The 26,270-nt window shown below is 37.6% G+C and overlaps 1 protein-coding gene across 4 annotated transcripts in view; it reads right to left on the bottom strand.

Moving 5' to 3' along the window:
• ATG5 (autophagy related 5) overlaps window positions 1–26,270 on the bottom strand; it is a 145,162-nt gene that overhangs the window by 64,003 nt on the left and 54,889 nt on the right. For all 4 annotated transcript variants that reach the window (XM_070376528.1, XM_070376529.1, XM_070376530.1 and 1 more), the window contains one exon: window positions 12,753–12,847. In XM_070376528.1, the coding sequence (XP_070232629.1) occupies window positions 12,753–12,847 (95 nt within the window). The remainder of the gene's footprint in view (window positions 1–12,752; window positions 12,848–26,270) is intronic.

Here is a 26,270-nt window from a genome sequence, read left to right as displayed (position 1 = left end):
AATTTGCATGCTTTAACTTCTCTAACAATAAATTAGGGACAACATTTGCCATTATATTATCTGTGCTATTGTGGCATTAAAGGACTTCCCTGGTGGCTCAGATGGTAAAGAATCTGCCTGGAATGTAGGATTCGACCCAGTCGGGAAGATCCTCTGAAGAAAGAAATGGCAATCCACTCCAATATTCTTGCCTGAGAAATCCCATGGACAAAGGAGCCTGGCAGGCGACAGCCCATGGGGTCGCAAAAGAGATGGATACAACTCAGTGACTAAACAAAACAAAAACACAAATGCTTTAAAAACAAAACAGCATATCATCTGCATCAAAAACTTTCCATTCCTATACAAGACAATTAAAAAAAAAACCCATCAAATAAGTTTGTCATTAATCGTTACTTTCGTTTTTCAAAAACCCACATAAGAAGCAATTTAAGTTGAAAACGATCTCAGAGAATAGTAGGTAGCTTACTAAGGGCAATCAAAACTTGCTGTGTTGGGCTGCCCCCTACAGGCCTCAACCTATCAATTTCTTTCAAAAGGTATCTAAGGGGGTATCATTGTAATCTTATATTAAAAATATTAATTTTCTAAACCAAAGCATTATTCATTTATTTATTTTAGCAGGAAAAAGTCTCTGAGAAATGTTTCTAAAGATACAGAGAGAAATGAAACAACTCCTTGACCTCCAGGAATTCACAGGTTACATCTTACAGAGAAACTGTACACAGACTTTAACAGGTCCATGGTGAAATACTGCAAAAGAGCTTAAGAAAGGTCTATATTACAAATTCTGTGTGTAGAAAAATAATTAGGCTGGAAATGCAAGACTCAAGTTCTACTTCTGTCTCTGCAATTAAATACCCAATCGAACATTTGGGTAAGAGCTCTGTGCAAGCTATCTGTCGTATTTCTAAAATTAGGGGGTTAAACAAGATGATTCTTAAGGTTTCTTCCTAATGTACACACTTGCCATAATAAAAAGTAGAAGGGAACGCTTTAAAACAAAATTCAGAGAAAGAGAAAATAATTTATACATGGTATGAAGGATTGGGGCACATATGGAGAAATCAAGGAAGACTTCTTGGTGGAAATGGCATTTGAGCTGAGTCATGAAGCATTTTGGAAGTAGAGGCTATTCTTAAGAGGAATGAACAGAGCAAGAAAAATTTAAAAACATGCAAGTTTTGGAGATCAAAGACCTAAATGAAAGAAACAAAACTACAAAACTTTATAAGGAAATGTACTTTGTATTAGGCAAAGTTTTATTAGATATGACAATATGAAAGCATAAGCAACAACAACAACAAAAAGACCTGGACCTTCATCAGAATGAAAAACGTCTGTGTTCAAAGGACATGGCCAAGAAAGTAAAAAGACAGTCCAAAGAATGGGAGTAACTATTTATAAAGCAAATATCTAGTGAAGGTCTTGTATTCAGAATATATAAAATATATTCACAACTCAGTATATATATGTGTATACATTCACAACTCAATAGTGAAAAGACAGCCCAATTTAAAAATAAGCAAAGAAAAGATATTTCTCCTAAGGAAATACACAAATGGTCAGTAAGTACATGAAAAGATACTCAGGATCATAAGCAGTAGTAGTTTAGTCACTAAGTTGTGTCCGATTCTTGTGACCCCCACAGACTTAGCCTGCCAGGCTTCTCTGTCCATGGAATTCTCCAGGGAAGAATACTGGAGTGGGTTGCCTTTTCCTTCTCCAGCTCAGTATCATTCAGTTCAGTTCAGTTGCTCAGTCGTGTCCGACTCTTTGTGACCCCATGAATCACAGCACGCCAGGCCTCCCTGTCCATCACCAACTCCCGGAGTTCATTCAGACTCATGTCCATCAAGTCAGTGATGCCATCCAGCCATCTCAACCTCTGTCGTCCCCTTCTCCTCCTGCCCCAATCCCTCCCAGCATCAGAGTCTTTTCCAATGAGTCAACTCTTTGCACAAGGTGGCCAAAGTACTGGAGTTTCAGCTTTAGCATCATTCCTTCCAAAGAAATCCCAGGGCTGATCTCCTTCAGAATGGACTGATTGGATCTCCTTGCAGTTTCAAAATCATAATGAAATATCCCTTCATATCCACTCAGGATGACTAATCAAAAAGGTATATAATAACAAATGTTGGCAGGGACATAGAGGAACTGAAATTCTCATTCACTGCTGATAGGAACATGAAATGGTGCAACTGATTTGGAAAACAGTACAACAGTTCTCCAAGAGGCTCAGCATGGAGTTAGATGATCCACCATTTCCATTCCTAGGTATACACTCAGGAAATCTGAAAACATATGCCCACTGTCACAATTTGTACATGAATGTTCACAGAAAGTAACAGCCCTAAAGTGGAAACCAGCCAAATATGCATCAACCAATGAATGGATAAACAAAATGTGGTATATCCATACAAAGGAACGTTGGTCATAAAAAGGAATGAGGTACTATATGCTACAAGACAGATGAAACTTACACCACATGAAAGAAGGCAAACACAAAAAGACACATGTAATATGATTTCATTTGTATGTCCACATAGCACATTCACAGAGACAGAAAGTAAACTGGTGGTTGCAAGGGGCCGGGGGAGGAGGAAAGAGAAGTGATTGCTAATGGGTATGGAGTTTCTTTTAGAGGTGATGAAAATGTTTTGAAACTAGACAGCAGTGATGACTGCACAACTCTGTAAAATGCTAAAACTGTCACTTTAAAAGGGCAATTCTTATGGTCTGTGAATTATATCTCAAAAAAACAACCCATTAGACTATTTGATCATAAAATTTTGTGGTGTGGAACCACAAAAGACCCTGAATAGCCAAAGCAATCTTAAGCTGAACACAACTGGAGGTATCACACTCCCTGACTTCAAACTGTATTACAGGTCTACAGTAATCAAAACAGTATGGTACTGGCATAAAGAGAGACACACAGAACAATGGAACAGAACAGAGAACCCAGAAATAAACCGACAGACATGTATATGGTCAATTAATTTATAACAAAAGATCAAAGAATATAGGGAAAAGGACAGTCTTTTCAATAAATGGTGCTGGGAAAACTGAACAGTTACATGCAAAAGAATGAAACTGGATGACTATTTTATACCATTCACAAAATTTACTCAAAATAGATTAAAGACTTGGATGGATTAAGACCTGAAACCATAAAAGTGGTGAGCTGCTCGACAGGGTCATGCAAATAATTTCTTTGGATCTGACACCAAAAGCAAAGGCAGCGAAAGGAAAGATTGTTGAACTCTTTATTTTTTCAATCCCTTAAAACTCAAATCAACGCCCCCAATTCCTCATTAATTGAACTAATCTATGTCTGCAAAAGATTCATCTCATATTCAACTGCTAAAGTCTCAATACATATTTATGTTCTTGCAAAAAAGAGATTCTTTTAGAATATGTGTGCATGTATATACCAAACAGAGCTAGATCTGCACTCTAGTCCTTGCTCAACTGCTTACTAGTTTTGTGTCCTTTATCTGGTCATTAACTTCCAGCTTAGAAGAGACAGTAATATTTGCTCTGTCCACACAAAGGTGTTGTAAAGATCAAAGTATTTCACAAAATATAAAGTGCTGCACAAAAATAATTTATTACTATATTTTCATACAGCTCTGTTCTACTTTAGAGCAACAGTAGAGAATGATAGTTTCTCTGTGTGCATGCTATATCACTTCAGCCATGTTCAACTCCTTGCAACCCTATAGACTACAGCCTGTCAGGCTCCTCTGTGCATGGGATTCTCCAGGCAAGAATACTGGAGTGGGTTGCCATTTCCTTCTCCAGGGAATCTTCCTGACCCAGGGACCACACCCATGTCTCTTAGGTCTCCTGCATTGGCAGGCAGGTTCTTTACACCAGTGCCTCATGGGAAGCTCAATGATAGTTTACTCAACAGAAAATCCAGCCCAGAATTCTACAGTAAAATGTATGGTATGAATGTTACAGTCTATTTTATTGAGAGACCAGAATGGCCACCACCTTCATAGATAATGAGAACTTCCTTAGCTTGTTATATATAGTTTGTGTGTTTTGTGAGCACCTATTATGTGTACGGCATTGTGAGGGGAACAAAGATACAAGCACAAGAGGCTCGGCTGCTTCTTTGCATTTACTAAAGAAGAAATTCTCTTTAGCTGTTTAATAAATGTTTAAAATACTTTGTAAAGAAATTAAATTAACTTCATAAGCTGTATCTCTACAGAAAGGTGAAAATGAATGACATGCCTTCAACTTGCAAGTTATTTATAATTTTTTAACTGTTGTCTTCACTTGGATCAGAAGTGAAGTTACTTTGAGAACTGATCATCCATTCTATACTTTGTGTCTTTACATGTGAAATACAAATCCTGTTTTTAAGCATAGGTGTTTCATTGTAGTATGCTACCACCACAGCTAGGGCATGAATTTAGCATTATACCTTGCCCCGAGAATTACTGCTATAAATTCTTTACATGAAAAAACAGCATAATAACAATTGTATGTGGAGAGGATTCTGGGAGCTGGAAGCTTAATGCTTCCCCCTCTTCCTTCGATTCCCAAATCTGTCTCCTACCAACAAAGTGGCTCTCTGAGCTAAAGTAACTACTGGAGAGAGCAAGGCGGCAAGATCTACATGGGAAACTACAAACCTCTACAGTATTGCCCCTCTGGGTGGACATGAGCCTAAGGACCAATGAGTTTACAGATCCCAAAGGCTAAGGGAAAAGCTGGGGGAAAAGGCTGATTACTGCTAGTAACATTATTATTTAACATGGTCTTGGCGACACAATACTAACAATGCAATGAAGCAAGAACAAGAAACGGCTGACAAAAATTGTGGGAAGAGGGGTTTGTTTTGTTTTTTTTTTTTGGTTGATGCCATAAATAAATATCTAGAAATGGAAATGAAATAAAGAAAAACAAAATCTAAGAAACACCTAGAAATAAATTTAAAAGAAAGACAAAGGGCCTACTGGAAAACATAAAACCAAATCTGAATAAGAAAAATGTACTGTGTTCTTATGTGGGAAGATTTAATGACATAAAAAGGTGAATTTTACTAAAATTAAAACAGAAATGTATTCCCACTTACTAACCAAGACTGGAAAAAAGGTCAGCAGTGAATTGCCCCAGCAAATATCAGAACATTAAAATCAAATAAAAATAATACTGCCATAAAAATAAACAAATAAACCAATGGAATGGAAGAGGAATTCAAAACCAGATCCCTCTAAGTCAAGCTATTTTAATGTAAAGCAGAAGTGGCACTTTTATCTAATAGGAAAAGAATAGTTTATATCAGGAATCAATACACTACAGCCTGCAAGCCAGACTGTGCCTTTGTCCTGATTCTGGAGATAGAGATTTAACTGGAACACAGCCATGCCCATCAACTGCAAGTTGTCTATGGTTGCTTCCAAGCTACAGAACTGTACAATTGCAACAGAGACCATTTGCTCTACAAAGCTGAGAACCTTTATTTTCTGATTCTCTAAAGAAAAAAGTTTGCCCACCCTTAGTTTATATAATAAATAAACCCACTACAGCTAGCTATCGCCTGGAAGAAAATAAAGCTGTATGCCTGTATCTCACACAGCACACAAAAATAAGTTCCAGATGAGCTAAAGAGTTACATATTAAAAACCAATCTTACAAGAAAAGATAGGTAAGAAAACTATGTAAAACCTGCAGGTGTATGGGGGGGGGCCTTCTTAACAAAGAAAGAAATCCATATATGACTAAGAAAAAGATATATAATAATTGGGCATATAAAGCATTAAAAACATTTTTTTATAGAAAGATACTATAAAAATCAAGATGAATTTTAAAGTTGTGATTATATTTTACAGTGTTTGATAGAAAATGGTTAATATCTATAAAAATAATCTTTTGTAAAATAACAAGATAAATAACCCAAAAGAAAAATAAGCAACATATTTATTTTGCCCCCAACTCTGTGCTCAAGAGCAACAGGCTGTCCTCATACTTACATCCCCTCTGCGGACAAAAGTCCTCTCATTACTCTTTGCCTACCTAATTCCATCCGTTTGTCAGACCTCAAAAGACAGGACATTTCATCAAAGAAGTCTTCTCTGCCCTACTAAAACAGATCAAATTCCCCTCAGCGGAACTAGCCTTTATTGCACTATATACCTCTCCTTCACAGCACCAATCACAGTTGTGATTTAAAATTTGATTGTACATTTATTTCTTTTATTATTGTATTATAAATTCTTAAAGGGTGATGTACCATATTAATCACCATTTGCATCCCCTGTGCACAGAGCAAGCACAGCATGCAAATATTTGTGAACAAAGGAACTCGGTGAATGATTAGAATGAGACAACTTTTTCTTACATGCAGCATACTGGCAGATAACACTTATAAATCCACTGCTTCTTGAAAAACAGAAATTATGTGCCTAATTTTCACACTATAACCTAAATATCAATGCCTGAGGATGTCACAGTCAGTTTACAAATCTTTTTCACAGATACCCTCATTAATGACATCTGTAGGCTAAATAACATTTTAGTTACATTTCTGAGGCACTTCCTGCCATTAACCTCATCTCTAGAATACTAGTTAATATGAAGCACCTGGATTTCGGGAACGCAGACCTGAAATACACACACCAAACCAAACTGTTATGTAAATGACAGAAATGACACATTCTGGTCAATAATGGATCTCCAAACTACTTTTGGTCCTATTTTACTTTTACCACTAAAATTCTGTCATTGGATTACAGTCATTCTGAGCCCACTGATAATCAAATTACAGATGAAAAAAACTAAAGTTTTCCAACAATCTGCACAAAAGTCAACCTTTAAAGAATATTGATAGTTAGGGATTTTCTAGGTTTGGTCAAAGTGGACTTCATGGACTTCACTTTATGTGATAATTATGTCTTGAAAATTCTGTAAACTTAATTTTTAGGAAGAAAATAATATTTTGTTTGTAAGTCTCACTTAGGTCTGAATTCTAGTCTTCACACTTTTTGTATGTGTGCCCCTCGGCAAGTCATTTAGAATTCCTCAGCTTCAGCTTCCTCATGCGGGAAATGAGATAAAGATCCCTACCTCCTAAGACAGTTGTGAGGCCTCCAAAGATGACATGAACCTCACTCAAGCATACTACACTCACTGTCCTTCCCTTTTTATCCCCTGCTATACAGGAATTCTGTTAGAATTCTACAAAGAAAAAAAGTTTAGCGAAATTATGTCCTTCATTTGTCTTATTAATAAACCTGGATTTCGAGGTTTTATTTAAATTTACTAATTTAAGGTCTCAAATAGTACAGAGATCTATTAATATATTAAACAAATGAAAGGTGCACATTAATCAAAATGCCACATAAGTAAAAGCTACACTTAATCAATGGACTATCCCAACAATACAAATTAAAGAGCTATGTATAAGGGAGTCAGTAGCAGAAATCTGGTATTATCTTTAGATCATATAATCTAGGAAAACAGCAGATGCCATCTTCCTTTGGTCAAGGCGTTTATGAAGACTCAAAAATACAAAACAGGGAAATGGAAAGAGCCAGCCAACAGACAGTGGGCAAAAACGGAGACTCCTAATTTTTTATATTCACTTATGCATCTCATGTCTAAAGTTTTAATCAAGTTCAAAACCAAACCAGCTAGGGGTAAAGCCAAAAGCAAAGTTACGTAGGTCAATAAAGAGTTCCGATAAAACCCTGAGGCTCTGTCTCCACCTGCTTGAAGAAACAGCGCCACTGCCTTGACTAAGTAAAGAACAGGCAGCAAGCTCTGCCCTAACGGAGTCCCCACCTGGCAACCAGGTTTTGGCAATCAAATTTTGAGAATTCTCTAGCTTCCCACTTTCTATCTAATTATAGAAGTTTATGAAAACCATTCTCTCTCACATGTACACATTCTCTTTCTCTTTCCCTCTCTCTCACATACATTCTAAGTATCACTGCATTTATGATACAGCGGTAAGAGGTAAGGACACATCTGGTAATTTTCCCCAGAAAAGAATGGTAAATGTGAAAGAGAAGATCTACATTCTGTACATCTGCACTATTATTCTAGCAACAGTAACCCTACAATTCCTACGTTAGTAATAGTAATACCCACTTTCCCTTAAGGAGCTTCAAGCATTTGCAATCTATAGTTAAATACACATGCTGGAACTGAACCACCCAGTAAGTGTTGGGAGGTATATATCTCAAATTAGTTTTGGAGCTTCTGTTTTTTGGAAATGTCTTTAGAATCTCTATTTTATTCAACTAAATTCCACAAATAAGGTACTTTGCTAGGCTTTAGGTATGCCTATAGAGCTCACGGTATAATAGTCCCAAACAACTATTAATGACTGCTGAATGATTTAATGAATTTTCAAGATGAATCATTTCAGAAATTATTTTAAAGTCATACAAACAGTGACATAAAGGAAAGAACTATGTTTACTATAAAACTGATAAATTTGCTCTGAAACCAGGAGTATAAAACATTTTAAAAAGAACATCACTGATACAATTAGATAAACCTGTAATATGGCTTCTTTAAAGAACAATTCCAAACAGATGTATAAGTTCACTCAGTTATGCCCTTTTCATTTTATTGATGAGGAAACGAAGGCCCAGCAAGACTGAGTAAGCACCTGTGGACACACAGCTAGTCAGTGTCACATCTCCCACAGAGCCTTAGGGGCCTCCCTTCCAGTTCAGTGCTGGAATTCAGGGGTGCATACAATGCACTGTTTTTGCCATGCAACCCTTCCAACAGCTCTTTTCCACTTGCTCCTACTAGTCTCCAACCATTTTAATTAATTCTAAAAGTGTTTTTTTTTCTTCTGCTATTACAACAGCACTATCCTTATTAAAGGCAGCTAGCTTTTTCAGTTTTGGATTATTTGAACTATAAATTTTTTTTCAGCTTTAGAATTATGAAATCTTTGGCGCTTTAATACTCTAAGATTCAATTAAGTACCTGTGAAGCACTTACAGTGTACATAATAACACTGTACTAATCCTACTACACAGAATCAAAAAGGAAAAAAGAAACCTTAACCTTGCCTTCAAAGATACCACTAGCATGTTGAAGGTATTAGTGTATCCAGAGTGCTAGCTAGATCAAGAACTTCCTAACCTGGGCAAATCACTGAACCTGTCTTGGCCTAGATAAAGAGTAGTTCTTCAAATTGTGCTTTAGAATTCCCCTAAATATGTGACACTACAACTACTGACCCTAGGAAGACAGGGTCAAGCCCCCTGAGTCAATCTCACTTGTCCCCATCCACACCATCCAAGTTCAACCCCAAAGTAGGTTCCTGCATTTAAAAAAAAAAAAAAGAAGAAATCCATTCAGAAAACATAAGGACCACTCTTAAAATTCTGTAATAGCCCGTTACTGCTTTTAATCTGCATTTTTATCACCAATATCTATGTCTGTGATGGTGAAGACGTAGCCTTTTCCTATGAGATTTATAGACCACATAAAACATCCCACCCACTTGAAGTACTACTGTTGCTGTGTTGTGCTTAGTTGCTCAGCTGTGTCCAACTCTTTGCGACTCCATGAACTGTAGCCCACTAGGCTCCTCTGTCCATGGGGAGTCTCCAGGCAAGAATACTGGAGTGGGTTGCCATGCCCTCCTCCAGGGTATATTCCCAACCCAGGGATGGAACCCAGGTCTCCCACATATACTTAGTCCATAATATCTTACTCAATTCTGGCTTTTCTCTGTGGGATAACCAAAGCATATCATTACTGATTCTCGTTCTATAAAACCACTCTGGAAGTTTCTCTTATGGAATGTCTAAGCAATCGTGTAGTAAGAGACAGTTTTCTCTTAATACAAACACGCAGACTTCCTGCCGCCTTTTCCCACGTTATTTTACACAAACACAGGAACTGTCCTGTTTGCCCACTGTTGAACGTAACACGTGCAAAACTGTTCTGCCTCTCCTGCGCCATACAGAGGACACTGAGATTCTCCCATGCCAGTGGCAACACTGCTTCCTGTCCTTTTCCTTAACAGGTCTCTGAAAACCTCTTCCTCTGTTGGATTAACCTTTACAGATTTATCCCAACCCTCAATTGCCTTGCTCCATCAGTAACTTTCCTTCTTATTTGATAAATAGCATTCTTCCATAAAATAACCTAAAATTTTCTTTTGTCTTTGCCTTCCAATTACTTCCCCAGTTCATTATTGCACTGTGGATGATCCATGGCTTATGATACACTGTCTTTAGTTTTCACTAAGTGACACATTAGGAAGCAGTTTTATTGAAACTATTATTGTGCTTCTAACTATAGGTGAGATATAAAGGATATTGCCCCATTCCCTCTAAATGTGGTCACGTGAGAAATTTCTTTCCTATGCGGTACCCAAGAAAAGTTAGCTTCTCTGATACCCTAGTAAATTTTCATCATATATAAAATGAAAAAAAATTATATCTCATCACATTTCTTTCTCCCTTGCTCTGGCTGCAAAGAAGCTTTGAGTCAAATTTAAAGTCAATTTCACTAAATTTAAAAATTTTAATAAATTTGAAGATCTCACTTATTCATAGTGTAGGTAATTTCATGCTGAGCTTCCATTTTATATCTTCAGTGGCTCTGATTTTAAATTTTTTTCTATTTTGCTTCTGTACAAAATATATTCCTGTAAATTGCCTCAGATTCTTCATGATATAAGATACAGTATAAATAAATAAGGTATGGCATTTCCAAATCCACTATGTAATACCTGTGCTTAACAAAGACTTATGGAATTAAAATTTTATTTTTCTGAAAAAAGGAATCAGCAATTATAATCCAGCAATCCCACTGCTGGGCATACACACTGAGGAAACCAGAATTAAAAGAGACACGTGTACCCCAATGTTCATTGCAGCACTGTTTATAATAGCCAGGACATGGAAGCAACCTAGATGTCCATCAGCAGATGAATGGATAAGAAAGCTGTGGTACATATACACAATGGAGTATTACTCAGCCATTAAAAAGAATACATTTGAATCAGTTCTAATGAGGTGGATGAAACTGGAGCCTATTATACAGAGTGAAGTAAGCCAGAAAGAAAAACACCAATACAGTATACTAACGCATATATATGGAATTTAGAAAGATGGTAACAATAACCCTGTATACGAGACAGCAAAAGAGACACTGATGTATAGAACAGTCTTTTGGACTCTGTGGGAGAGGGAGAGGGTGGGATGATTTGGGAGAATGGCATTGAAATACATATAATATCATATATGGAACGCAGTCGCCAGTCCAGGTTCGATGCGATACTGGATGCTTGGGGCTGGTGCACTGGGACAACCCAGAGGGATGGTATGGGGAGGGGAGGAGGAGGGGGTTCAGGATAGGGAACACATGTATACCTGTGGTGGATTCATTTCGATATTTGGCAGAACCAATACAATATTGTAAAGTTTAAAAATAAAATAAAATTAAAAAAATAAAAATTTAATTTTTCTGAAAAAAGGAAGCAGAAGAAGGTGGCTAATTAGATTATCTGATTTCATTCCATCAGTCATTTTTCTCATTTTATTTATGTTGTATGTATTATTAATCTATGATCTAAACAGTCTATTTGCCATTATCTTTATTAATAATTGAGAAGCAACCTTATTAAAGTCATAAAAACGTTTCATAAAGTATATTGGGATTTTTGGTTTTTACTTGTTTTCAGTTGGATGGTTTACTTTCCTTTTTGAACACACATTTATATGATGGCTCTATAAAAGATTAAAAGATAACCATAGAAGTAACTGTAAGTAAAGACTATGATATAGTAAAAATGTCTACAAAGGGAAGTTATGATACAATCTCTTTAATTTGAATGGAGGTCCTGCTAGATGAGGGTCTACGTCTATGATACTATATCTATTAATAGTTTCTATTCTTAACTGCTTTTTCCATGATAGTAGGCAACTTGCTTTCTGGATACCATCCATAAAAATTCACTCAGTATTGCTATATAGGAAACATATGGTAGTTTTAAAGTACTCTACAGAAACATGGAGTTTTTTAACCCCATGAAATGGTATGGTAGTGAGAAGCTACCATTTATTTTGTTGTACAGCACTGAAGATCCATCATCTAAAACAAATACAGTCGATTCTCATCTGCAGTACTCATGTTCTATAAAGTCACTGCAAACGCTGAATTAGCAAACACTGAACCAATGGAATACAAGGGTTACTGCAAGTCTCTGCTCATGTATTCTTCAACTCATCAATACATAATTGTGTTTTATGTACATTTCTGAATAAAGACAACACTTCAGCACTATGTCTGGGAATCGTTTCTAACATCAAAATTACCAATAAAAAGCATAAAAATGTGTAGAATGTGGCACTAGGTATGAGAGCACATTTTATGGTTTAAGAAGGCATAGCATCACTGAAAATGTGCATATAGGGCAAATCAAATTTTTCATCACTCTGCCCATGTCTAGGGTAGTACTGTTGAATGGTGACTCTGAGGTTGCAAATAAGTATCAGCAAGCAGGCTAATCTGCCAGTACAGAATCTGCAAATAAAGAGGACTGATTATATGAGTGAGGACCCACTATATGAGTCACATACTTCATAGTGCAGTCTCGGATCTGACTGCCACCAAAGAAAGAGATCTGGAAAGTCCTAATAAGTATTATTCAGCTACTATGTAAACTTAAAAGACATTGGACAAAAGTGTTTTAAGAAGTAAGATGTTCAAGGCTTTCATAAGTTGGTATTGTTAAAAATGTTACTTCCTACCTGGTATATTCTAAAAGGGATATAACGAAATCCATTTTCTTCTGCAGGATATTCCATGAGTTTCCGATTGATGGCCCAAAACTGGTCAAATCTGTCTGTAACGATAAATTATTTATTAAAGGTGTATATTATAATTTAATTTTCTGAAAGGGCATTATTTATATATTATTTCTTCTTAAACTTACCTTTCCATAACTAAACATGAAGCAAGATATAAAATTAATTTTTTCTACATTATTGTTCCTTCTTCTTCCTAGATATTTCCATTAGACATTTTTTTCTCCTAAGAGACACCCTAAACAGATTATGATTACTGAGGGTATCATGGCAAAAAACATCTGGTATTGATGAATGTCTTGCTTCCCTTGATTTTATTCCTACTGTCTATAAAGGCACAGCTTCCAGTGACCTAAAGTTGAACCAGAACTTATTTAAGGAAATAAAGTAAAAACACCAAACACTGTACATGTTAAACAGCAAAACCATAAAATTATAGGACAGGCTTTAAAAGAATTGAGAAATAACTGTCAGTTGAACTTTTAATCTCAGACTGATTAAACAATTCCTTTTTTAAAGTGTCAGGCTTAATTTTTAAAAAACAAACTTTACTGATATATAATTCATACACTCTAAAATTCACTGTTTTGAAATATATAACTGAGTGTTTTTTAATACACTGAGTTGCTAACATGTAATTTCAGAACATTTTCATCATTCCCAAAAGAAACCCATATCCATTAATAATTATCCCCTCCCCTCATCTGCTGGAAATCACTAATCTCTATTCTACTCCAGACATTTCATATAAATGGAATCATATGTGGTCTTTTGCATCTGTTTTTTGCTTTTTCTCTTACTATGTTTTCAAGGTTTATTCAAGTCGTAGCATGTATCAGAACTTCACTCATTTTTATGACCAAATTATATTTCATTGTATGGAGATACCACATTTTGTTTACCCATTATCAGTTTGTGGACATTTGGGTTGTTTCCGCTTTCTGGCTATTATGATAATGCTACCATGAATATTCACATAAAAGTTTTTATGTGGATGCATTATTTTTAATTTTCTTGCATACATTACCAAAGAATGGAATTGCTGAGTTATATAGTAATTGTTCGGAGAAGGCAAGGGCACCCCACTCCAGTACTGTTGCCTGGCAAATCCCATGGACGGAGGAGCCTGATGGGCTGCAGTCCATGGGGTCGCTAGGAATGGGACACGACTGAGCAACTTCACTTTCACTTTTCACTTTCATGCACTGGAGAAGGAAATGGCAACCCACTCCCGTGTTCTTGCCTGGAGAATCCCAGGGACGGGGGAGCCTGGTGGGCTGTCGTCTCTAGGGTCGCACAGAGTCGGACACGACTGAAATGACGCAACAGCAGCATAGTAACTGTTTAAGTGCCACATGGTAACTATGTTTAGAGGAATTACCAAACTGTTTTTCAAAGAGGCCACACCATTTTGCATTTCTACCAACAATGTATGAAGGTTCTGATTTGTCCACAAACTTGCCAACACGTTATTGTCCATCTTCTTTATTACAGTCATTCTGTGGGTGTGAAGTGGTATCCCCTTATGGTTTTTATTTCTATTTCCCTAATTATGGGCTTTCCAGGTAGCTCAGTGGTTAAAAATCCACCTGCCAATGCAGGAGATACAGGTTTGATCCCTGGGCCTGAAAGGTCCCCTAGAGAAGGAAACAGCAAGCCCCTCAAGTATTCTTGCCTGGGAAATCCCATGGACAGGAGTCTGGCGGGCTACAATCCATGGGGCCCACAAAAAAGTCAGACACAACTAGGTGACTAAACAACAGTAAAGACTAATTATGCTAAGTATACTTTCATTTGTTTACCAGACATTTACATATTGTCTTTAGAGAAATATCTATCAAATCCTTCGTCCTCTTTTTAATTGGTTATCTTTTTGTTGTAGAATATTGTGAGTTCTCTATGAATTCTGGATATAAGCCCCTTATCTGATAAATAATATACAACTATTTTCCCCATTGTCTGTGTTGTTTTTTTAACACCTTGAACTCACCCAGAATTCTACATTAAGATATTTTTTATATATAGAAATTCATCTCAGAATTAAGTCTCTGTAAAGTACATGAATACTCCAGAATTTCAGATGAGCCTGTATTAAAGCTCATCTATATTAAAGCATCTATATTAAAGCTCATCTGTATTAAAGCTCTATTAATTGACTCATCTCAACCCAATTTACTGGATATCTATTCATACTGCTTGAGCCATAAGTTATATGTAAAAAACAAAATTTAGTTGTTTCTTCTTATAGCCCTGTCCTAGATGACTGTGACAACCTCTAGGCCTTCTCTATTCTCATTTTTAATCCCAATCTGAGGGAAGGCTCATATTACAATAGAACTGGTAGCACAGGGAATTTAGAATCCAGTCAGTCCAGGGCAATTTCACAGACGACAACTAAGGTCCGGCCTGTTATGAGTTTAGTTAAGAACCAAAACCAGACTCTTGGTCTTCTGATTCAAAGCCCACAACCATTTCAATAGTTGGAACCACAAAACTACATCTTAATGCTACGAGTTGCTCCTTTAACCACAGTCGTTTCATATATGAATCAATCATTCATTCAATATCTTTTAAAAATTATCTTTCTACCATCAGATATCAAACAAGAATGTGATAACTAAAGTGATTCTTAATGCATTGCTGAAATTTTACTACTGCCTCATCATTCAATCTCTAGCACCTACTACAGTACATGCATAACATATGCTCTTGAATGAATAACAGAATACTAAATACATAACTATTCATTAAAAAATTTTGGATTCTAATCCTAGACCTCCAACGAAATAGCTAGATGACTCAGTTCAGTTCAGTCACTCAGTTGTGTCCGACTCTTTGCAACCCCATGGACTGCAACACTCCAGGCCTCCCTGTCCATTACCAACTCCCGGAGTTTACTCAAACTCATGTCCACTGAGTCGGTGATGCCATCCATCTCATCCTCTGTCGTCCCCTTCTCCTCCTGCCTTCAATCTTTCCCAGCACCAGGGTCTTTTCCAATGAGTCAATTCTTCGCATTAAGTAGCCAAAGTATTGGAGTTTCAGCTTCAACATCAGTCCTTCCAATGAATATTCAGGACTGATCTCCTTTAGGATGGACTGGCTGGATCTCCTTGCAGTCCAAGGGACTCTCAAGAGTATTCTCCAACACCACAGTTAAAAAGCATCAATTCTTCGGTGCTCAGCTTTCTTTATTGTCCAACTCTCACATCCATACATGACTACTGGAAAAACCATAGCCTTGACTACACAAACCTTTGTTGGCAAATTAATGTCTCTGCTTTTTAATATACTGACTAGGTTGGTCATAACTTTTCTTCCAAGGAGTAAGCATCTTTTAATTTCCTGGCTGCAATCACCATCTTCAGTGATTTGGGAGCCCAAAAAAATAAAGTCTGACACTGTTTCCACTGTTTCCCCATCTATTTCCCAGGAAGTGATGGGACCAGATGCCATGATCTTCGTTTTCTGAATGTTGAGCTTTAAGCCAACTTTTTCACTCTCCTCTTTCACTTTCATCAAGAGGCTCTTCAGTTCTTCGCTTTCTGCCATTCAGGTGGTGTCATCTCCATATCTGAGGTTATTTCTCCCAGCAATCTTGATTCCAGCTTGTGTTTCCTCCAGCCCAGCGTTTCCCATGATGTACTCTGCATATAAGTTAAATAAGCAGGGTGACAATATACAGCCTTAATGTACTCCTTTTCCTATTTGGAACTAGTCTATTGTTCTTTGTCCAGTTCTAACTGTTGCTTCCCGACCTACATACAGATTTCTCAGGAGGCAGGTCAGGTGGTCTGGTATTCCCATCTCTTTCAGAATTTTCCACAGTTTGTTGTGATCCACACAGTCAAAGGCTTTGGCATAGTCAATAAAGCAGAAATAGATGTTTTTCTGGAACTCTCTTGCTTTTTCAATGATCCAATGGATGTTGGCAATTTGATCTCTGGTTCCTCTGCCTTTTCTAAATCCAGCTTGAACATCTGGAGTCCATGGTTCATGTACCGTTGAAGCCTGGCTTGGAGAATTCTGAGTACTACTTTACTAGCGTGTGAGATGAGTGCAATTGTGCGGTAGTTTGAGCATTGTTTGGCATTGCCTTTCTTTGGGATTGGGATGAAAACTGACCTTTCTAGCTAGGTGACTAGAAATATATCAACTGAAAACTCTGCCCTAATTCACTAACAGATGAAATAAAGAGAGTCAGACTAAATAGTTCTAATAACTTTTCTAAAAATAAAATTTTGTAATTATTTAAGACAACCTCCTTATTAAAATAAAATATTTAAGAACCACAGGCAAATCTTTATTAATGAAAGATATATACTGTTTCTAATAGAGAGGGGGAAATGAGCTAAAGGAGTGGTCCTTAAGCAGGGAAGGTTTTGCTCCCCTTGGGTTTGGGGATATTTTTGGATGTCACCAATATATGTGTGTTACTAACATCTAGTGGGTATTGCTAAACATACTATAATGCATAGGACAGCTTCCACAACCAAGAATTATCTGACTCAAAATGTCAATAGGGCTAAAGAAAGGAAAGCAAACACAAATAAGAAGTACAGAAAAATAGTAAAAAGCTTTCACATACCTATATCGCAAAAAAGTAAACTGGAAAAAGAAACATTACTACACACATTATCAATTTACTGACTCTCAGCTCCAAATCTGGCTTTCAATATATACACTGGCATAATGGACACAATTTCTCTAAGCATCTCTAGGTTCGAACCATGGGTCAGGAAGATCCCCTGGAGAAGGGCATGGCAACCCACTCCAGTATTCTTACCTGGAGAATTCCATGAACAGAGAAGCCTGGTGGGCTACAGTCCATGGGGTCGCAAAGAGTCAGACATGACCAAGTGACCAACACCCACACTACCGTGACAATCACATTAAGCTTTCTCAGTAGAGTATTGGAAGGACACTGCAGGAAAAAGGGGCTCCTTCTTGCATCTGCACTCTGCAGTCCCCGACCCTGTATCACTGCCCTGCTTTCCTCTGCAGGCCTATGTGTGTGGCTGATCTACAGTTTCCCAGAGCCGCCACTCCCTCTGCTTGCCCGTGCCACTGGCTGCAGGTGGCCCACACTCCAGGTTTTCCTGATTTCCCAGCAACTGCAGACCTGCTCCAGCCTGGCAAAACAGAGACTTTCTCTACTAATCCAATGTGCTGGAATATACCTTCTCCAATGATTTTGAAACCCAGCCCTAGGAAGGGGCTCCTGGTAAGTGTGACCTTCCTCTAGCCCTAGGGTACAGGTCTGATTTTCTTATATATCTAGTTACTCTTTTATCAGGGTTTAACAATTCTGTATATAAAACAATCTATTCAACCCTTTGTGTGGTTTCTATCTCCTGACTGAACCTAGTCTGATACAACTATGTTTAAAAGGAATAAAGATAAATAAATAAAGGATCTGTATTAATTTATATTAGCTTAATTGTCTTATAAAAATAATATGTTCTTAAATAAGATTAGCATTTCCTCAATAACATCAAAAACATTCTAACCAAAAATAATCTAACTTTTCTAAGTCAAAGTTATTAACAGGAAAGATACAAATAGAAGAAATTAAAAGAAAATCAGTGCTGAGTTTAAGTATATAACCAAATGTCTTTCACACTGGGTTTTGTAATAGTAGGATCTCTTCTAACCCCTAGCCAATAATTAAATAAAATTGGAGTAAGGATGTAGTGTTAATTTCCTACATGTTAATGAATCAAGTACATATTAATTTGTTACCAAGCAGTAGTCTGAATACTGGAACTGAGTTATTACTGGCCGTGAAAACAGAACCTACAAGTAAAAGAAGCTCAGTGGTCTTTAGCTACTCATTTTTTAAACTGTAAATTTAGGTAAATGTACATCTATTTCAACAGTTTTCAAACTAGTCCTAATTCTAAAACAAAACAAACAATTAAGTATTGACAGAAGAAAATTAAAACTAGCAGTCACTTAGCTTATCCAAAGAAAAAGAGAAAAGAAGGTAACTTACACACTTCTCGCCACAGTTATTATGAATATGACTGCTAAGTTGGTTTCTGTATTTTAAGTTTAACAATCTTTTATGATGGCTACCCAATCAAAAATCACAAAATTGAAGGCCTGTGCTATAGAATGTCAATATAATTTTTTAAAGATATTAAAAACAGAATTTCTCAGAACCCTCGTGGCAACCAATTTTTTTTTTTCACTCGCTGATGAATTAAGCTTTTATTTTGGTCTTGGAAATTTTTAAAAATCCAGAAAAAAATTTTTAAACCAAGATCTTCCTAAGAAGCACAGAAATAAATTGATTAATTTGTGTTCTTCATTCCTCACAAGCAAAAAGCTGCAGAAAAAAGTGGCAATTTTAAAGGACGTATCTGTTTTTCAAGCTTTATTAAGAACTCAAGGCAAATAATATTTTAATATTCAAATGCCACGAATAACCTGTTTATTTACAATATCCCATGGGAGATATGGAGGTCCTCTGAAGGACGGCACCCCAGCCTCAGTTCAGCACTGCGGTATTGCTCGCTGGGACAGAACCATAGGGAAGGCTGAAATGGCCCCTACATGCATACCATTCCACTTCCTGCTCTTCAAGTCTGTGATGTCAAAATGAACAGATTTACAGCACCCTAAATAAGTGTCAGATCTTGACGGCTCATAAAACACAGGCTTTGAGCTTTTCTTGGAAGAGAAAAGCAAACGGTTGAAAATTACTGCTTAAAGGAACCTATTCCTCAGAAAATTATGGATTTATCAATAGTATTATTCAAATCAATACTACAAGCGGCCATATGATAGATGCAGTGTTTTGACCAGAGGCTTTCAAGCTTTGCAACAGAAAGCATATCCAAGTATAGATCTATTTGAATTAATTTCTTCACGTGTGTGTGTGTGTGTGTGTGTGTGTGTGTGTTAGTTGCTCAGTTGTATCTGACTCTTTGTGACCCCCATGGACTATAGCCCACCAGGCTTCTCTGTCCACGGGATTTTACAGGCAAGAATATTGCCCATTCCATTCTCCAGGGGACTTGCCTGACCCAGGGATCAAACCCAGGTCTCCTGCATTGCCAGGTGGATTCTTTACCGTCTGAGCCACCAGGGAAGCCCAGTTTCTTCACATTGTAATATAGTAAACATCTTTGTGAAAAAAAATCAGAGGGCAAAAAACCCATTTGTGTTAAATGAGTGACCTGTATCCTCAAACTCATTTGTCCTGAGTCACAGGACAGTCAGGCTGACCAACTGATGGCATCACTGACTCGATGGACACCGAGTCTGAGCAAGCTCTGGGAGTTGGTGATGGACAGGGAAGCTTGGGGTGCTGCAGACCACAGGGTTGCAAAGACTCAGACAAGACTGAGCGACTGAACTGAGCTAACAGGCTGACCCAGGGAGGAAGCATCTATACACCGCAGCACGTCCAATGGTGCTCAGATGCAGTTCAGCAGAGCCACACCCACACATTTCCATGAGCCCTTCTGTTTGAGGCTTTAAGTTACTGAGATATATCTGGCGGGGAGGCCCTAATCAAAACAAAGAAGCCCTGAAAACTCTTCGAGGACCCCTGAAAATTCATCCTGAAGACAGAAGCAGGCTGGCCTTTGTAATAAGGCTGAGAGGAGAACCAATCCTTAAGGCCAGTCCTTAATTCTGTTCATAAACACTCATCTTGGCAGCAGGATTGTACTCTGGGCTATCCGCTGTTGGAGTTAATCAAAAGAGCAATAAAATCTGAATCTGAGGAAATTTTTGACCTGGCCTATCACTGTCTCAGAATAAACTGAGAGAAAACATTTATAGTAGTCTTCCCTTCTCCACTGGGGCTATGTCCCAAGGCCTTCAGTGGACACCTGAAACAGTGGACAGCACTACGTATCCATGAGTCCCATATGTACTATGTTTTTTTCCTATACCTACACACTCATAATGAAGATTAATTTATAAATAAGGCACAGTAAGAGACCATCTAGTTGCCAGCATCCCTAACAATTTGGGACCATCATTAAGTGAAATAAGGGATACCTGAACACAAGCACCACAATCCCAATACCGCTGATGTGATAACTGTGACAGATACTACGAGACTCATGGGAGGGTAGAACGCATAATGTGGATACACTGGAACCATCCCTTACACTTCACATGCAGAAGTCAGAGCGAGACTTCACCATGCTGCTCAGGGCAGCACACAACTTAAAACTGATGAATAGTTTATTTCTGGAATTTTTCATTTAATATTTTCAGATCACGTATGTCCACAGGAAATGGAAACTGTGAAAACAAAACCATGAATAAGGAGGGACTACCATACCCCTTTGCCCTAAAAAAGAAGTGCTATTAAAAAAAAAAAGCCAATTACTGGGATTGGCTCTTGGAATAAAGATGCTGTAACTCGCAGTCTAGAAAACTGGTATCAAGAAGAGGAATCAATATATATTTTTACAGTGTAATCCTCTCTATATTCACTGCAACAACTTTCACCTAAACCACTACTGTCTCTCATCTGAACTTTTGTGACAGCCTCCTAACTGGTCTCCGCTCTTCTACTCGCATCCCCAAAACAGATCCAGAATGCACTTCTCATACAAATCAAATTATGTCACGAATGAATAAATTTCCAAACATTTTTCTAAGGGACTATAAGGAATAATGCTTTGTAATATACTTCAACAATATGATTATTTGAAGCTAAGTACCAGCATCGTCATTAAAAAGAAAAAATCCATTGCATCTCCTTGTTGGCTATGAATGGGGCAGACCGCATCCCACTCAGAACTGCATGCAGGCAACCAACACGTCGCTGCAGATAAAATACTTCCTGCCAGGAAGCGGGTTCCTTTCGGCCCCCTCCCACCCCCTTGTAATGCAACGGTGTCTGCATCTCTCTGAGATCTCACTGTCTACCAATCTGCTTACTGACTAAGACCCAAAATCATGCTACTTTGCTGTCTCCAGAAAGCACCAAGCTTCTTCCCATGTCACAGTTAGAGGCTAGGAATCCTCACTTTTCTAATCTTCACACAGCTGCTTCTTTCTCACCATTCAAGTCTCAGTGGAAGTGTCGCCTCCTTAGAGAAGACTTTCCTTATAATTCTAGCTAAAGTATTTTTTAATTTTCTTCTAAACATGTCTCTGTCCCCCAACTAAAATATAAGTTCTATGAGGGCAAGGCCTTTGTCTTCAGCCCTAGAAAATTCCTGGCACAACGGACATGCTCAATGAATGTTTGCTAAATGATTAAACAACCAAATACATGACTGACTTCGATAATGTGGAGCAACAAAAAGAAGGCATCGCAAATGCAGCAGAGCACAATGGGAAAGCAGACACTGTGGAGCCACACCGCCTGGGTCTGCTTTCTGGCTCTGCCACTTAATAGCTAGGCGAGTTGAGCAACACTTTAAAACTTGTGTATCAATTTCTTCATCTGTAAAATCAAGATATTATTAATAGTATTTGTAGAGTCACTGGAAGGAATAATGAGTTCATATGTACCAAATAATGAGAACGGTACTTGGCACAAGGTCATTTTGTCTCTTAGGCTTCTCAACAAAAGACGCCAAGCCTTTACACATAGATTCAGTAACAAGGTAAGTGAAGGGTCAAAACCAGTATGAAAAAGTGGTTCCGCCAAAACCCCATCATCACAAGATTGTTGGAGCGTTCAGCCTGGCTCACAACCAGGGAGTCTGCAACATTCACATGAAATTCTACGTGAATGTTGCCTCCGTAAGTTATGCAACTGAGGGCCTTTGCTAGCCACGGTGGGGAGAGTAAGAGCCGTAATGCAATCCAGCTGTAACCCTCTACAACACGGGATTCCTTTTACAGCCCCTTCACTCCCTCCAACCCTTTCAACTACCCTGTAAGGCCCTATCTTCTCACTCTGTGGGAACAACTTAATTGCCATTTACCTGCCATCAATTTCCAATGCATCAATCTTCAGCCATATCATGAAACAGTGGTGGGAGCAGGAAAGGTGGTCCAAGAACATCCGAGTGGTCCTCCAGTCTTGGCAGGCTGGCATGAATTCCACCTCTCCTAACTTTACCATCTAATAACCATTAATTTTCAATCCCTGTCTCTCCTAACAACTCTTAAAATATTAGGGGAGAGGAGATAAGCATGACGAAAAAAAAAAAAGGTTTCTTGTTAACCTAGGTAGACGAGAGGCTCATAGTTAGATACTTTATAGCACAGGTCTACAAATGGAGCCAGTCCAAACTAGTTACTTTATAAATGGTTTAAAAAATAAATATTGCTGGAAACTTAAAAAAAAAAAAACCTAATCTTACTAAGTATTGAAAAAGTCAGAGTTGTAAATTTTAATTTCAATATCATCAATCAGTAAACCGTAACTGCAAGTTACATCATCTTTAATGTGTTCCAAGAAACAATCCCAAAAACTATTTTTAACAGACATAATTCAATTATTGTATTCTAACCAATTAAGAAACATTTACTTCAAATTTATTTTCAAACATGGCCAGTAACAACATAAAAAGGATTCAAAACTCAAAAACTTCATAATGCAAAAAACCCCCAACTTATTCTATGTGCTCAAGTTAGAAATAAAAAAAAGGAAGAATGACCTTCAATCATATTCAAGTCTTCACTGACTCTAAAAGACAATTTATAAAGTAGCTTGTTTTCCAAAAAGAGATTTACAGAGCACAGTGGTAGGCCAAGACTGATTAATGAAATGTACACCTCCATAAATCATCTATAGATTGTTAAACAGATTACCTTTCAAAACGACTATAAAATAAGAAAGTACTTTTTCTCTCAGGTTGAATCACAGGTTTTCACTTTCCCAAATTGAGACAGCCAGAAACAACTTTAACTTGTTACCAAGCCCATTTTCACTTCATCAGAGCACTCACTCCAAAATCGGAAGACAAAAATAAAAATCTATTTTGATTTTTGAAAGACCAACAGAGTAAAGATACTCCATTATACTCGTTATATCTTTGTAATGTTTATTATGCAGGATATTCTCTTTATTCTAACACAAATTCCTCATGCTTCTGATAAGAAACTGTAAATGAGAAAATTTTATTAATAATTACTCATAGACAAATAAGGAAAGATTAAAAAGGTGGGGGGCACCAGTGGTCATTGGGGATGCAATATACAATGCAACACCTCTCATTTTTAGTGGCCCACTTGAATCACTCGAGGAGCTTTTGAAAAAATACTAATCCCAAGGTCTCACTCCAGATTCCCTGGAACTGTACTTATTGTAAACTCCCAGATGATTCTAATACGCAGCCAGAGTTAACAGCCTCCAGATGTAATAGGAAAACTTCTGGAATGAAAGATCTAGGATCAAATCCTGGTCCCACTTCTTACTAGCTGTGTAAGCTCATTTTCTCATTTTAAAAGCTGATCGTGTTTATCTAATTCTTGTGAAGAATCACTAAGACTGCCTGGGACATCACAGGAATTCAGTAAATGTAATATAATTCCAGGTAAATTCTGTTCTATTTCAAATCCATTACATCTGTCCAAGGCAGCGACATGAAAAATATCTTTTCAAAAGAAGTCCCGGGACTTCCCTGATGGTACAGTGGAGAAGAATCCGCCCCTCAATGCAGGAGACACAGGAAGATTCCACATGCGGTGAGGTAACTAACCCACGGGCCACAACTATTGAGCCCTCGCGCTCTAGGGCCCCCAGCTACTGAGCCTGTGTGCGGCAATTACTGAAGCCCACACGCCTAGAGCCCACACTCTGCAACAGGAGACGCCACCACAGTAAGAAACCCTCAAAGAACACCAGAACTAAAGAAAGCCCGAACAGCAAGGAAGATCCACTGCAAAAAATATTCGTTAAAAAAGAAAAAAAAAAAAGCCCCCAGTTTGCAAGGAATTCATATTATGAATCTCTAGTTTAACTCTAGGCAAGAAAGAGAAAAGGAAAACAACTGACAGAAGTCACAGTGTACTCAAACAAGTTTTTACTTTGTAGGATGTGTGTTGAGTTAAATCTATCAAACTGTTTATTTCCTCCTATTATGTACCTAATTGAGTACTGAGAGATGTAGAGAATAAAAACAAAAAATAAAACAAGTACACAGAATCTTCCCTTTACTTATATGTAGGGGGGAAGTCACTGACATACATAAAGTTATCACAATTTCTAATAGGTCTGACTGTCTGACTGGTCCTTTATCATGTATTAGTAGTGCTTGATGGTTCAAGTCCCCCCCACCCTCTTCTTTTCTAATTTAGATGACTAAGTGAGAGATGTTAAGTAAAAAGCATGTCCGAAGTTAGGCTGGTAAAGAAGTGGAAAATAACTCAAGTGATGCTAGAGTGAAAAGTCAGGGGTTCTTATTATAGCAGAACCTCAGACAGCATACTTATTAATAACACACCTGAACAGAATTTAACTGTTCTTTTAAAACCCTAAATGAATTTTATGCTTTCAAAGCAACTTACTGAGGGAAACTGGGGCTCAAAGCAGGTAAATGAATGGCTTGAGGTCACTGGGCCAGCAGACTCAGGGATGCTACCACATCACAAAACTTTCAGTTATATTTCTATAAACAAAAACACTGGTTGTTTGTTAAAACTCCAGGTTTAGTCAATTCAATGATGCATGATTAACAGGAATCTGAGAAACTATTAATGAATAGAAAGTTCATATTATCAAAAACTCCTGAGTCCTATACTTCAAAATTCATGGGTAGTGCCAGGTGTAATAGTTAGCCAGATTTCATCTTTGACAGTTACAGATTACAAACTGAACTTAGCAGCAGCTGCTGCTGCAGAAATAAATACTTAATATTTACTTCAACATGTATGAGGGGCTTCCCTCATAGCTCAGTTGGTAAAGAATCTGCCTGCAATGCAGGAGACCCTGGATCGATTCCTGGGTCAGGAAGATCTGCTGGAGAAGGGATAGACTACCCACTCCAGTATTCTTGGGTTTCCCTTGTAGCTCGGTTGGTAAAGAGTCTGCCTGCAATGTGGGAGACCTGGGTTCAATCCCTGGGTTGGGAAGATTCCCTGGGAGAAGGGAAAGGCTACCCACTGCAATATTCCTGGCCTGGAGAATTCCATGGTCTGCAGTCCACGGGGTCTCAGAGAGTCAGATGCAACTTTCACTTTCACTCAACATATACATTAAGGCATTATTTTTCAATGAGAACGAGGAAAAAAATGCAACAGGATAAAATTGAAAGTGTCACTCAATTAGGAACTACCTCTTAAAAGCAGACAAGGACAATAATGAGTAAAACTGGAAAATTCAAGCATGGTTTAAGTTTCAGCTACTAGGATTATTCAGGTGGCATTTACCACAAAGTTTATTTATTATAACAACTCATTCATTGTCAAAACAAAGTTGATTTGTAAAATTATACACATACCTCAAAAATAGGGCCCACTAAATATTTTATAAACTATTACTTTCTATAGTGAATTTATTTTAGACTAAATACTATTATTTTAAATGTATTA

Source organism: Bos mutus, chromosome 9 (genome assembly GCF_027580195.1).
Source record: "Bos mutus isolate GX-2022 chromosome 9, NWIPB_WYAK_1.1, whole genome shotgun sequence".
Lineage (NCBI taxonomy): Eukaryota > Metazoa > Chordata > Mammalia > Artiodactyla > Bovidae > Bos > Bos mutus.
Note: the sequence above shows the minus strand (reverse complement) of the source record. Positions and strands in the feature narration are given on the sequence as shown.